This window comes from Pyrus communis, chromosome 17, assembly GCF_041283825.1.
Source record: "Pyrus communis isolate YQ-2024b chromosome 17, ASM4128382v1, whole genome shotgun sequence".
NCBI classification, from domain to species: domain Eukaryota; kingdom Viridiplantae; phylum Streptophyta; class Magnoliopsida; order Rosales; family Rosaceae; genus Pyrus; species Pyrus communis.
In genome coordinates this window covers 8,161,784-8,176,164 of record NC_142581.1, presented here as the reverse complement: position 1 = coordinate 8,176,164, position 14,381 = coordinate 8,161,784, and the positions used below count along the sequence as shown (strand labels likewise).

Sequence of the window (14,381 nt, the reverse complement as noted above, 5' to 3'; positions counted from 1 at the left end):
TATTGTCTTCATTGACGATATTCTGGTGTATTCTAAGTCCAAAGCGGAGCATGTTCGACATCTTACTTTGGTATTGAAGAGGTTGAGGGAACACCAATTGTATGCTAAGTTTAACAAGTGCCAGTTCTGGTTAGATCAAGTCGCGTTTTGGGGCACATCATTTCTGCTCAAGGTATTTTGGTAGACCCTCAGAAGGTTGCAGCTGTGGAGAGTTGGGAGCAACCACGAACCGTCACTGAGGTGAGAAGTTTCATTGGTTTGGTGGGATATTATCGGAGATTCGTTAAGGATTTTTCGGTAATTGCCTTGCCACTGACGAGGTTAACAAGGAAAGACGTTAAGTTTGAGTGGAGTGATAAGTGTGAGCAGAGTTTCCAGCAGTTGAAGCATTGTCTTACTAATGCACTTGTTTTGACACTCCCGGACGATAGTGGTGATTTCGAGGTTTATAGCGATGCTTCCTTGAATGGTCTGGGATGTGTATTGATGCAGCATGGTAGGGTGATTGCTTATGCTTCACGGCAGTTGAAACCCCATGAGATGAATTACCCTACACATGATTTGGAGTTGGCTGCTATCATCTTTGCGTTAAAGTTGTGGAGACATTATCTGTACGGAGAGAAGTGTAGGATCTTTACAGATCACAAGAGTCTTCAGTATCTCTTTACCCAGAAGGAACTTAATCTTCGTCAACGGAGGTGGTTGGAGTTGCTCAGCGATTACGATTGCACGATTGATTATCACCCTGGTCGTGCGAACGTAGTGGCCGATGCACTTAGCAGGAAGTCACAGGGCCGTATCAATGCGTTGTACGCTAGTCGTATTCCTCTTTTGGTGGACTTGCGTGCTACGGGAGTAAGGTTAGAAGCAGAAGATCAAGAAGTGGCGTTACTTGCTAATTTTCAAGTTAGGCCAATCTTGGTTGATCGGGTGCTTGAAGCTCAAGTAGCTGATGAGCAGACTCAAGAACTAATTCGAGCTCGAGATCAAGGAAGGAGGCGAGATCTCAAAGTTCGTGATTCTGATGGCATGTTGATGTTAGAGGGTAGAATGTTCGTGCCTAGTAATGCGGATTTGAAGAAGGAAATTCTAGATGAAGCACATATCTCGGCTTATGCCATACACCCAGGGGCAACCAAAATGTATCATACCATTCGACCATTTTATTATTGGCCGGGTATAAAAAGGGAGATAGCCGAGTATGTGAGCAATTGTACTGTTTGTCAGCAGGTTAAAGCAGAAAGAAAGAAGCCGTTTGGATTGTTGCAGCCGCTTCCCGTTCCAGAGTGGAAATGGGAAAATATCACTATGGATTTTGTGTACAAGTTGCCGCGTACACATAATGGCTTGATGGCATTTGGGTGATCGTTGATCGGCTCACTAAGTCGGCACATTTTATTCCAGTGAGAGAGAATTACTCTTTGAGCCGGTTAGCAGAGTTGTTTATCTCAAAGGTTGTGAAGTACCATGGTGTCCCTGTGAGTATTGTCTCAGATCGTGACCCGCGATTTACATCGAAGTTTTGGGTAGCTTTTCAGGAAGCTTTGGGTACGAGACTACTTTACAGTACGGCATATCATCCACAGACGGACGGACAGTCCGAGAGAACTATTCAGACCTTGGAAGATATGCTGCGAGCTTCGGTGTTACAGTTCAGTGATGTTTGGCACCAGCGGTTAGATTTGATGGAATTTGCTTACAACAACAGTTTCCATTCGAGCATTGGCATGGCGCCATTTGAAGCCTTGTATGGTAGATCTTGTCGCACTCCGTTATGTTGGTCAGAGGTTGGCGAAAGAGTCTTAGTAGGTCCGGAGATTGTCGAGGAGACTACTCAAAATGTTCAGGTAATTAGGTCTAACCTGAAAGCAGCTCAGGACAGGCAGAAAAGTTTAGCAGATCGGCATGCTACGGACAGAGTGTATGAGGTCGGAGATTGGGTATTTCTAAAGCTTTCACCGTGGAGAGGTGTTGTGCGGTTTGGAAAGAAGGGGAAGTTGAGTCCCAGGTACATTGGACCATACATGGTCACAGAAAGAGTTGGTGAGGTAGCTTACAGATTGGAGTTGCCTCCGGAGTTGGCTAAAGTGCATAACGTTTTTCACGTGTCTATGCTCCGACATTATGTTGCTGATTCGTCGCATGTGATACCTCCTCAACCATTGGAGATTAATCCAGATTTGACGTATGACGAGGAACCGTTAACGATCTTAGATTGGAAAGAGAAGGTTCTGAGGAACAAGATGGTGAATTTAGTGAAAGTTCTGTGGAGGAATCATTCAGTCGAGGAAACGACATGGGAAACAGAAAATAGGATGAGGGATTTGTATCCTAGATTGTTCTTTGACCATTAGGGGTGTATTTAGTTATTTTGAATTTCGGGACGAAATTCTATTAAGGTGGGTAGGTTGTAACATCCCGTCCCGAAACTAACGAAACGTACGTGTGAATTTACGATTTTACCCTCTAGTTCGTTACTTTACGTGTAGTTTTGTGTTGTGTGGTGTTGTAGGACCACATACACTCACACACTCTCTTTCCCTCCCGGGATTCCCTCATTTCCTATCTCTTCTCTGTCTCTCTCTCTCTCTCCCCGAGTTCTTCTTCTTCTTTCTTCTACATACGGACACACACACAAACATACTCAAACCTTCACAAATCAAGAAACCAAGACCACCCTCGTGCTCGTGGGGCTGAGAGGAGTCCAGTGGTGTCATTTTCAGGTAAGAACTTTGACGTTTTCACGTCGATATCGCCATGGCCGATTTGAGCACTATTCATGCAAACCTAATCTAGCAGGTTTTTGGACTTTTTAAGTTTATAGTTGTGTTTGTGAGGTTCCCAGGAGCTTGGGAGTAGCTCGTTGGGTGGATTTGGACGTCGGGAAAGCTTGGTGCGAGGTTGGCTGAACTTGGATCGTTGTTGCAGGTATAATTCCTTAATTTTTAGGCCTTAAAAGTAGTCTAACGTGATTCTACTAGTCCTAAGCTTCATTTTGGTATAAAGATCGTGAAAAATGGTTGAAAAACGAAGGAGAATAGTGAGTTTAAAGTTTCCTCGGTTTTCCGGTGACTGGAGTCCGGCGAGGGTAGATCGGAGAAGAAAGGAGAATATTCCGTTAAGTTTTAACGGAATATTCCTAACGGCAGTGACGGCGTCAGTTAAGTTTAACGGAATATTCCGTCAGTTTAACGGAATATTCCTAACGGCGTCAGTTGACGCCGTCAGTGTGCATGGCACGTGGCGGTGCGTGGGGGGCGCGTAGGTCCGTGCCTATTCAGGCGCGTGCGGGGTCCAAAAAATATTTTAAAAATATGGTGGTGATCCTGAGGTTGTGTAAAGCACGTTGGTATATTCAATTGTCCATTTTGAGCAATGTATAAAAAGTTATTACGAGAAGTTGGTTATGTGCTTTTAAATTAACGTTTTTGTAGCTTTTTCGCGTATAGGTGATTCGTATTCCGAGGACGAGCGTACACACTCGAGGCAGGGGGGCTACGACCCTTCCACTTATCAGTGAGTGGGCTTTTGTTTTCCGTATATACCTATATACATTTATATTCCCAGAAATAGATTAAAAAGGGTTAATTGGTTTATGCCATGCACTTTATTATTATCGTTTATGCATCATCACACGCATTAGTAGCGGCATACATTTATATATGTGTATTTGGTGCTGTGGACGCACAGGTAAGTGCCAGGTAAGTGGTATTCATGTTGTTATGCAGTAGTAGTTTGAAATGCTTAGAGAGCTCATAATCTGCACCCCCGGTGTTAGTGCTCCCGCCCGTGGCCAGGGTACAGTCCTTCACGTGATGTTCACCCGCACCACACGCTCAGCTTGGATCCAAGTTAGGTGCATAGTCTTGTCGTACAGACCACATTAGGTGGTTCCGACTCGTAGGTGACCCGCGATTATTCGCACAGTCTTCACGTGATCGTAGCACTAGAGCGTATATATGATACACCTAGTCTTGTCGTACAGACCATGTTAGGTGGTTCCGACTCGTGTGCAGATTCAGTTATTGAGTTGAGATTGGAGCTCTATATGCAGCCGTACAGGTCACGTTAGGTGACTCCCGGCTGCCAGATTATATGTTATTGATGTGAATTACGCTTGAGCATTTACATTTGATTATGAGATTCCGTTTTGGCATATTCTCGAGCATGAATGGCATATTTTGGAGCATGATTGGCATATCTATACATACGTATATATGTTCATTTTCTGGGAAGTATACAGGTTTTACGGCGAGGGGTTAGAATGTATTTTGCTAAAGAGTTTTCAAAGAGCTTTGTTTTTGCCCACTCACGCTTTTGTTTTTGCGCCCCTCCAGGTTCTAGTGGTCTAGCAGGTTCGGTGGTTTTTCCCAGAGGGCGTCCCGGCATTTCTGACAGACACTCACCATTGTAGGGTCACCTTCGGGTGTAATTATGTCGCATCTTTCCTTTTTGACTGCTGTAGACTTGCTCTGAAATTGTGTCTCACATACGCTAGCACTTGTTTTAGTGCTTTGTATGCTAGTTTTTAATTATTCGTACTTTTATATTACTATCTTCATAGCTTCCGCACGCGCACATGGCTACGTCACCTTCGTGTGACGGCCAGCACGCCTTGATCTCGGTCGGGGTGTGTCATTTGTAATTTATATTTTTTATTTTTTAATCAACTAGTATCTCTAATCTCCAATATTAGAAAGCCAGAAGTCAAGTTTGGTGTCTCAAGGCTTCACCAAAAACTATTGGACCAAAATAACCCTGAAACAAAACAACGCATTAATTGAAACGAAATTATTACTAAGGGTAGTTTTGTAAGAAAAAAAATAACAATTAAAAGAGATAAACAGAATAAAATAAACGTGCAAAAAAGAAATCTGATCGTGGAGGACTCGAACTAAACTGCCACAAACTGAGATAAAATAGAAAGAAAAAAGAAAAGAAATTGAATGTGCAGAAAGGAAACCTAATTGTGGAAGACTCAAGAAATTGAACATGCAAAAAGGAAAGCTGATCGTGGAGGACTCGAGAGTAAACTGCCGCAAACTGACTGAAAAGATGAATAAACTACCAAGAACTCACAAATCCACATTCAGTGATTTACAAATCCAACATTAGAGAATGAGGGAAGAAGCTTCATTATTGCTGCTACTTCGAATGGTTTGAGTAAATTTTTGTTTTCAATTTTATTCTACGACGCTGCCAACAATTACTAGAATCCAGCAAAAACACAAATTGTGCATTGTGAAGCTCATCGTTCCTCTTCTATTTTTGAGTCGGTCACAATTTAAGACCGACAGATTGTTTTTATTCTACTTTGTTCAGTTTTTCTATTTCTATGTTCTGCATCTATATACATAATGATTGGATTCTATCAAGCACTTTTGTTAGTTGTTTGTGCTTCGCCTACTTTTTCATGATGTTCATGGTTACATTCTGCAATCTACATGGAGCACATCCTAGTATTGCAACTCTCGTTTCTACTTAATTATACATACACATAGAGGCTCTCTCTTGTAGAAGTTTTAATCTACAAACATGACAAACCTCGCTATGTAGACGTGTAAACGAATGAGGGAAAATGCAAACGTGTGAGAAAACAGTTTCGCGGAAGCGGAGAAATAAAATTGATTGCTCCATTGTGAAAATCAAAAGCAAGCTCTTCTCCACTGATACCCAAAGGTTTTTATGTGAGTTTTAGTTTTGCTTAAGTTTGGTTTACTTAACCATTCTCCTCTGCTTATATTACTTGATTATCCCTTGAGGCACTTCTCACACAGGAGTGGTCTTCTGTCCTTTTGACTATTATTTTTCATGTCACCCTACTCTTCTAGTAAGAAACTCAATCTATGGCCTGGTGGTTTGAAATAAAAAAAGAGAGCCATGAATTATAGCAATAAATTTTTTTAGTATTCACTTGCATCAAGATTGCTTGCTTTTTGTGTAATTGACTTTGTGGATTTGAATTTTTCAATATATGGGCCTTGAGTGGTGAGTTTTGATTTCTAAGCTTTATATTTTTCCTTGTTTGTCTCATAGGTGGTTGGTGGTTCTAATTCATGAGGGTTTATAACTCAAATATGAACTACATTTACAGCCACTTGCAAATTTAAAGTGTGATTGGCTTGCAGGAGCGTGTCTTCTTGAAGAAACGATTGCAAAGAAGACAAATATCATTGGAGGACCAAGGTTGGAACTAGGACTCGAGTTTTGTTTTAGAGAGTGAAGCAAAGCCTCTGCATATTTTGGTGATTTGGTATATTTCTTAATATAACTACTCATTTTGTTGTTAATTTTAGTGGAATATTTGAATATATGAATTTTAATAAAGTTAAATTTGCAATTTTGTATATAACTATCTATATAAATTATTTTTATTAAACATTTTTTTTTTTTTACTTTTTTGGAATTTTTTTTATAACGAGCATTAGCTGTGATCAATTTGTAATCCACAATAGCCATAGCACGTAGTGTTAGATCTCAATCTATTACGAGCATAATCCGTTACATTTGACAACATGTATGGTCCATGGTAGAAACAAAGACTTTCTATCACATTCAGAATACTAATGGGCACAATGTCCATGATAGATTGCAATTTATCACGGACATCCACCGTGGTAGATGAACTTTTTTCTTCTAGTGAGTGACTGATCCTGTAATGTATGGGGCTGTTGAGCAATGACTCCTAATACGCATTGACTACTTAAAATACTACAGTTACAGGGAACTGCATGCTTACCTATATGAGTGGGGAGGTGGTGCCACCTTCTCTAGGCGACTTGGGGTAAGTCTCTAGAGCACTTACGAAGGTGGATATAGACACAAGGCCAATCCGCATGTCCGTTTTTAGAAACACTCGTAAGGGGTTCAAAAGTAGATGTGTCTGGTTAGGTCATATAGTGGGATCGCAAGTTCAAAGCATAGCTACTTCTCCATCTCGATTTAACTTAGATGTGTCTTTACTAAGCTAAGGTTGAAGTTCATAAGACACCTTAGTTATGCACTAGGCTTTCAAGAAAACTGCTCAAGAAAATTTTACAAAATGTTTTTAGTATTGTATTATCATTTTGAAAGGGTTTTTTAGCCAAAATGATCCTTGAGATTTGCAATAACATATCACTTTGGTCCCTGAGATTGAAAATCAATAGAAATGGTCACTGAGATTGTCCACCATCCATTATTTTGGTCATTCCGTTAAATGTCCTGGAGCTCTTGGCCGAAAGTTTGGGCAATTTTTCAAAACTTCGTAACTAAATCGTTTCTTAACCAAATTCGACCCATAATATATCAAAATGAAGATAGGAAAGTGTAGAACAAGATTATACCTATTTGAAAGCCCAATGGTTGCCAGAGATAGCTGAAAAATAGCCTGAAAGGTGACTAGTCTGCGGGAAAACTGGAAAACTTGTCGGAAATTGGGTAAACTTTTAATGTTCATAACGTCTTCAATACTTAATGCAATCAAGTGATTCAAAAATGAAAATCATACTTCTCGACGAGACGAAGAGAATGGTACCTTTCTTGATAGCTAAGGCCGGAAAATGGCTCCAAAGTGGCTGTCTTGGTCTTGAGTTAGCCACTTTCGAGTCGTTTTCCGGCCAAACCACGACGAATTAGCTACCTTCTCTTCGTCTCGTTAACAAGTATGATTTTTTTTTTTTTTTTTTTTTTTTTGAATCACTCGATTTTGTTGAGTATTGCAGAAGTTATGAACGTTTAAAGTTTACCCAGTTTTCGGTAAGTTTTTCAGTTTTCCCGTAAACTAGTCACCTTTCAGGATATTTTCCGGCCATCTCCGGCAACGATTGGGCTTCCAAATAGGTATAATCTTGTTCTATACTTTCCTATCTTCATTTTGATATATTATGGGTCGAATTTGGTTAAGAAACGATTGAGTTACTTGGAGGCAAATAGAATATGAAAGAAAGCATTTTATATGTGCTTTGAAGCAATCTTCCATCCTCCATCATAACCATATCCCACATGTTTACAAAAAAATTCAAGCATCACTCACGATGTTGATTTCTTCCATACATTTGGATGTCTAAAAGATATCCAATTCAAATGATTTTTGCATGAGTGATCTTCAAATGAATATCAAGAAAATGAACGGTTTCAATTCTGAAAATAATAAAAATTCACAAAAAGTGAGATATGTGCTTCTGGAATGCAAAAATTATCCTTTAACCTTTCACACCCTGAAAAATAACTCAATCAAAAATAAAGGTTAGAATTAAAAATGAATGTAAGAAAAGCTAAAATAAATGTGCTGTCATTTTCCTTTACAATTATCCCATCCTTAACGCCCATCGAGGGTTTGGCAAAATAATCTAAATAACTTGCATTGAGTGAACTCATCAATTTGTGCAAGAAAAAGGACAAATAATGTGAGAGAGAAGAGAAAATAAAAAATTGGTCAATGGGCAGCACGCACCCAAGATGGTAACAAGAGGTAGGGTTTGCAAATGGTAATGGACAAGAAATAAATAAGAGATGGGCAGCACGTGAAATCCACCTGATACCATATCATTATCAGGCTTTTCCTATCAGAGTTACCTAAAGTTCAACGAACTTTCATCGCACTCCACGGCTCTCTTACCTTTCAAAAGATTATATATATGTATAGTCCTTTTTATGAAACCACTCTTAAATTCTTAATCTTACAATCCTTTAAAATAAACAAATAATAGCGCATGCAAACATGAACGTATCCATATTAATTAATGAAAATACATACGGCGTCATGTACTCAAATTATAGATTGAAACTTTTTTTTCGCAATTTAGATTTGTTGAACGTAGTTATATAAAACAAATGAAGTTTTTACTACAAAACAATAGCATGCATAGTTAAACGGAAGGATATGATAATGTTGGTATACGGTGTTTCGAGTTTAGGGTTTGGGGTTTAAGATGCGGATTGGCCGTACGTATGCTAATTTGTGAAGAGATTTGGAGAGTTTTAATTTTTTTTAAGATTAGGAGATTGTTTGGAGGAGGAGAATGAGACGCCCAGAATCTCTGGTTTCCACTCCTTTATTCATGACATGGAGACAAAACTTATCGATTTAAATATATATACATATATTATATATATTTCACCATCAAATCTGTGCTTAATGCCTGTCGGATCTGTATTATTGCATCCAGAAGCATTTGAACTTGTCACGCATAATATACTTTTCCAGATTATAGTACGAACGGTGCATGTGCAGGTCCATGTCCATTGTGTGTACACCAGCTAACGGCCATTAAATGGAGTCACCAACAATGGTGTCTGGCAATGTCATATGTCATTTCCTGAAGAGGTATTTCTCAATTTCCTTAGTTCTTCCTTTCAACTTGATAAGGAGTTGTCAAATTTTTCTATGATTTAATTTTAGCCATCTCTAAACATTTTAATTAGCTAATTTTTCTTTTTAAATTTTAATTTTAGTCGATTATTCGTGTCCTGAAATTTTTTATTGCTCAATTTTCTCCTTGAACTTTAAATTTCTAATTGCAAAAAAATTATTTTATCCCTAATGTGGACAACATATTGTTTTCTTGTTCTTCTTCTCCTCAACTAGTTCACTTCCTACACTTATTTGTTTGAATTTTAGAATTTAGGGGGGAAATTAGAGTTCTCAGTGGGGGAACTGGCCAATTATAAAAATTCAGAGAAATAATCGGCTAAAATTAAAATTAAGGAGATAAATTAGCCAATTATAAAAGTTCAACGGAAAAACTAATAGCGCCTTACAAGTTTACGCGGGAGAAATCAATCAATACCTCTTTCTTGAAATGTAAAATAAGTGAAGAATTCACGCTATAACCGAGTACATGGATAAATACTGTTAATAAATAAGAGATTTACAAACTCTTTGCTCACCTATCAATCACTAAAATGTCCTATTGTTTGACTAAAGAACAATACCAAGCTAGTTATTACAAATATATCATCATCAATCATCATTTGCAAAGTTGGCATTTCCAAAGATGAAGTTATCTACGTAATCTTATGATGAAAGTTTGGAAGAGTTAGATATGTTTTAATATTTATACTCAATCACAAAGCAGCATTTAGATCACTAATCCAACATCAATCCAATCAAGTTGGGTAAGCAATCTTTAACTTAATAGTACAAATGGTGCTTATTATATATATACACATAGCAAAAGTCCTTTTCTTTTGGTAGAAACCTTCAACGCGTTAGAATATTTCTTTCAACCCCGTACAAAAGTCAAATAATGTATAAAGTTGTAAGAGGGCGTAGCTGTAGTCGGTAGAATATTTTACACTCATGCACAGTGGGAAATCAACTTTTCAACACTACCAATAACTTATTATAATATTAGAACTTAACACGTCATATTTGACATGAAAGACACGGCAATTTTAGTACATATTGCGAATAGGCGTGATATCAAATCAAAATAAATGCTAAAATAATAGATATAACCTCAAATAACAAGAGGGCAAACGTAGACAAAACATAGTTTTGATGTGGCCAGTGACTATACATTTGTACAGTTTTGGTCCTTCCTTTGCGTGCATGCATGAGCCACTCCCATGGTTCAATTATTTACCAAACCAAAAGGACATTTTGGCATGTTTTTATGGGATCAGTTCAGATTCCAGGAAAGATGTGTCTGTCAACCTAAACACACAAAATATAACTTGCAGGACACTCCCTCTGCTTTTTCTTTTGGCTATGAAATTGGCAAAAGAGAATCTGTAAGATGTGAAAGTTCCTTGAAGAAAAAGGTTAAAACCCTAAAAAGGAGGTTTATCTTCATCCTTATGGACCATGCATGGCTAGTGGTAGATGACTTTGTTTGGCCATTTGCCGCGTGGCAAATGGTGCTGATGATTGGAGTGCTCGGCTCCCATTGGCCCACTACCATGTCGTTTTTCTAGTGCTCCTTTGGAGAAACGACACGTAGGCAAGGGTTACTTTCCAAGAAAAGCGTAGTCCACAAACAAAACCTTACCTAGAAATGTAGACACATATGCACCGATGTGCAGATAGACATTGTAGCAATGGGACACATTGGCATGCGACAATTGGTGAAAAATGACATGTAATCAGACATCCCATGACACATGTCTATCGGAGGCGAAATCTTAGAAAGTAGGAACAATCTTACCTATATTTTGGCCACTCGATAACATGATATGATGAGTCTATAGAATTATAAAACTTTGTGTTTTTTTTCTGTAGAGAAACACTAACAATTGTCTTAAATTGAGATTTTTAATGGATTTTTTGGCATTTTATGTTTTTGACATTATGTTTTATAATATTAGTATGGAATGTTAAAAAGATGTGATGGAGAGAGTCCATGAAGAATTTTATTTTTGAGAAAGTCTCTTTAATATTTATATTTTCTTTATTACACGATAAACGAAATAAATACGTTTATACAACTGACTATATACACAAAATGACTCAAGTTGCACGAGCCTTTGATGTGTTAAAAACTGTGAGTTCAGTTGTGAAACTCTTGTTACAAATGTAAATTCATCCGATGATACTAGCATTCCATATTTGTTGGGAATGTTTGGAGGGAGGGTGAGAGCTGCTTGAGGTTAGGACCAAGGCCCTAGCAGACTTATGCAGGGCCGTGCTCCTAGACTCGGAAGATGTAATTAAGGAGAGAAGTGCAAAAGAAGAGAATAAAAGCGTGAAAAAGCACACCAAATCAGAAATTAAGACATTCTAACATTAAAAAAAATAGTATTTCGAGTCTTAAACTATAAAAGAAGGTATATAGTAAGGCTCGTAATAAAATCACACCATTTGCCATGTAAATTTTCCATGACATCATCTTTGCAGATAAATCTTGTCATGCTATACCAGGTAGGTAGGTAAATCGAACACAAAGCTCCATGAAGATAAAATTGGCAAGTAAAAGAAGAGAATGTTTTACCAAAACAAGACATGAAAGCTGAGACATGACAATGGGAAGAAAAGCAGGTTAAAAAGCCTGTAAACAGAGCACGATGTTGATATAAAGTAACCATGGTTAACAGAAGATGGAGTCCGCAAAAGACGGAAGCCTAACCATGGTTAGAGAACTTGGGTTAAGTTGCCGGTAATCTTTGGTGTGGAGTGTTCCTCTTGCTATATATACATAGTGAGGAACGGACAGTGCGGAGCAGCCATTGTCAAACAAAATATATATTTATATGCTGATTGTGTGTGTGTGACTGCTGCCTAAAATCCCTTGAATCCCTTCTTCTTCTTCTTCCTTCAGCTCCTCTGGTCGGTACTCTGTTTTTATAAGGACTGAAAAAGCTTAAAAGCTCCAAAAGTCTCACTCTGTAAGTCTAAATTCTCAACCATTTTTTGAAGTTGCGGACTTTATTTTCTGCTTGTTTCTTCATTTTTCTTTTCTGGGTTTGATCAAAATTGTTCCTTTTTTCTGTTAGTAATCAAAAGAAAGCATTTTTAATGGTTTTTTGAGGGATTAATTCGAAGAATTCTAGATCTTATGATACATTTGTTGCTGGGTGTGCTGGGTTTAGGAAATTGGATTGTGGGGTGGGATCAAGTTGCTTGCTTTATCTGTTTTGTCTTTAATTTGGTAATGATCTTGTGATTTTAACTGGTTTAGGCTTCATGATGGTCAAATTTTTGCTAGATCTTGATGGTGGTAGAAGCTTTCTCAATGGTTTTTCCTTCCCCTTCCATCCAATCTTGCCATTTGGGTTCTCAAGATTTGGATCCATTGTTGTTGTTGTTTCTACATGCTTATTTTTTGCTTCAAATTTTTAATATCTCTGCTGGGTTTGAGGTAATAATTTGTTCTGCTCTTTTTAAAGTCCGGGGTATAAAGCATGGTTATTTCAGTTATATTTTTGAACGTTTCATTGACATTAGGGGGAAAGGGGGTGTTTCAAGAAGAAAAGGTGTTGAATTTTCAATTCTTCTGCGGGTCATGCACTTTTCATGTCCCTATATTTTGTGGATTTGCTGGATCGGTTTTGTTATTCTGTTTATTTGCGTATTCATGATCTCCATATCTTTTCGATTTGATCAAATAATCTTTGCGCTTGATACGAATTCCGCTGTGAAAGTTTAAGCTTTTAATGCTCAAGGGTCTCCTTGTGATCAATTTTTATGATTCGATCTTGTTTATATGAAACGTTTCTAATACTTTCCTTTATTGCATTGCAGGTTGGATAACACCAAGATATCGGTGACATTTCAACTTCGTTTGAATTAATCTGTCTCCCGTTTCGTGTCTTTGCCAGTTCATTCTGGTTTCACTGCCCCTCAACAATCTTTTACCGATTTTAGCTTGAGTTTGGATATTCCGGTGTTTACCATACATTTATATTCACAAATCCGAACCCCTCTAACATCGGTTTTTGTTCAAATGGGTCTCTCAAGTCTACCAGCTCCATCAGAAGGAGTTCTATGTGTGCTTTTAGTAAACACAGCTCTATCAGTCTCCATTATCAAGGGGATAATCCGATCAGTCCTGCAAGTAGTTGGTATCCGTCTCACATCAGCCTCCTCATCTTCTTTCCCATCAGAAGACTCTGCTGAAAACCTCTCAGAATCATTTGAGTTCCATGTCAATCCTTCGGCTAGTTACATTGAGGACATCAGGAGCCATATCCCAGCAATTCGGTTTGACGCTGTGTGTAGCTTCAAGCAGCAGAAACACGAATGCTCTGTCTGCCTAACCGAGTTTGAACCCGAATCAGAGATCAACCGCTTGTCTTGTGGCCATATTTTCCATCAACATTGCTTAGAGAAGTGGTTGAATTACTCGAACGTTACATGCCCTCTTTGTAGGACTCCGTTTATGCCCGGGGAGGACGCACCCTGCTTCTGGTAAAGGGTTTGCAAAGCATGAAAATCGCGAAGAACTTCACGTACAGTGTTTAGTGTACAGGTATTTTACAAGAACGCATCGCCGGGCCATAGTGTTGTTATACCTATGTTATGTGCGAGTTAAAACTTCGATAGTATGTCGATCGGTCTCACATACCAACATTTTTACGATTGTACATATTATGGAGTTACCGAAATTTACATATCTACGTTTGTCTTTGGGTTATGTTTATCGAATCTTCGAGTTTTACTTGTGTCATGGTTTACTGTGATATTCCCTTTCCTACTACTTCCAATCATACTTATGCAGCCATATATTGTATAGTCATGCTTAAGCTGTGATTTGAAAAAAAACTGTTTTTACTGTACTGTAGTAATAAGCTCATTTTTGTTGTTTCACGTTTTCAGCTTTTTTTCATCCAAAACTGTGAAAATAAGCTGTTTTTAAGTGTTTATCAAACATTTTTTTGAGCTCAACTTTTTTTTTTATACTAACTTTTTATAAAAGTATTTCAGTACTAAACCAGTACTCAATGGGATGAGCAGCATATAT

At 38.2% G+C, this 14,381-nt stretch overlaps 1 protein-coding gene across 1 annotated transcript; it reads left to right on the top strand.

The window, feature by feature from the left end:
* Nucleotides 1–13,220: 13,220 nt before the first annotated feature.
* On the top strand, nt 13,221–14,087 carry LOC137707965 (putative E3 ubiquitin-protein ligase XERICO). Its single transcript, XM_068446917.2, has one exon. It carries the CDS (start codon nt 13,365–13,367, stop codon nt 13,830–13,832), a length of 468 nt encoding a protein of 155 aa, XP_068303018.2. The 5' UTR covers nt 13,221–13,364; the 3' UTR covers nt 13,833–14,087.
* The last annotated feature ends 294 nt before the right edge of the window (nt 14,088–14,381 follow it).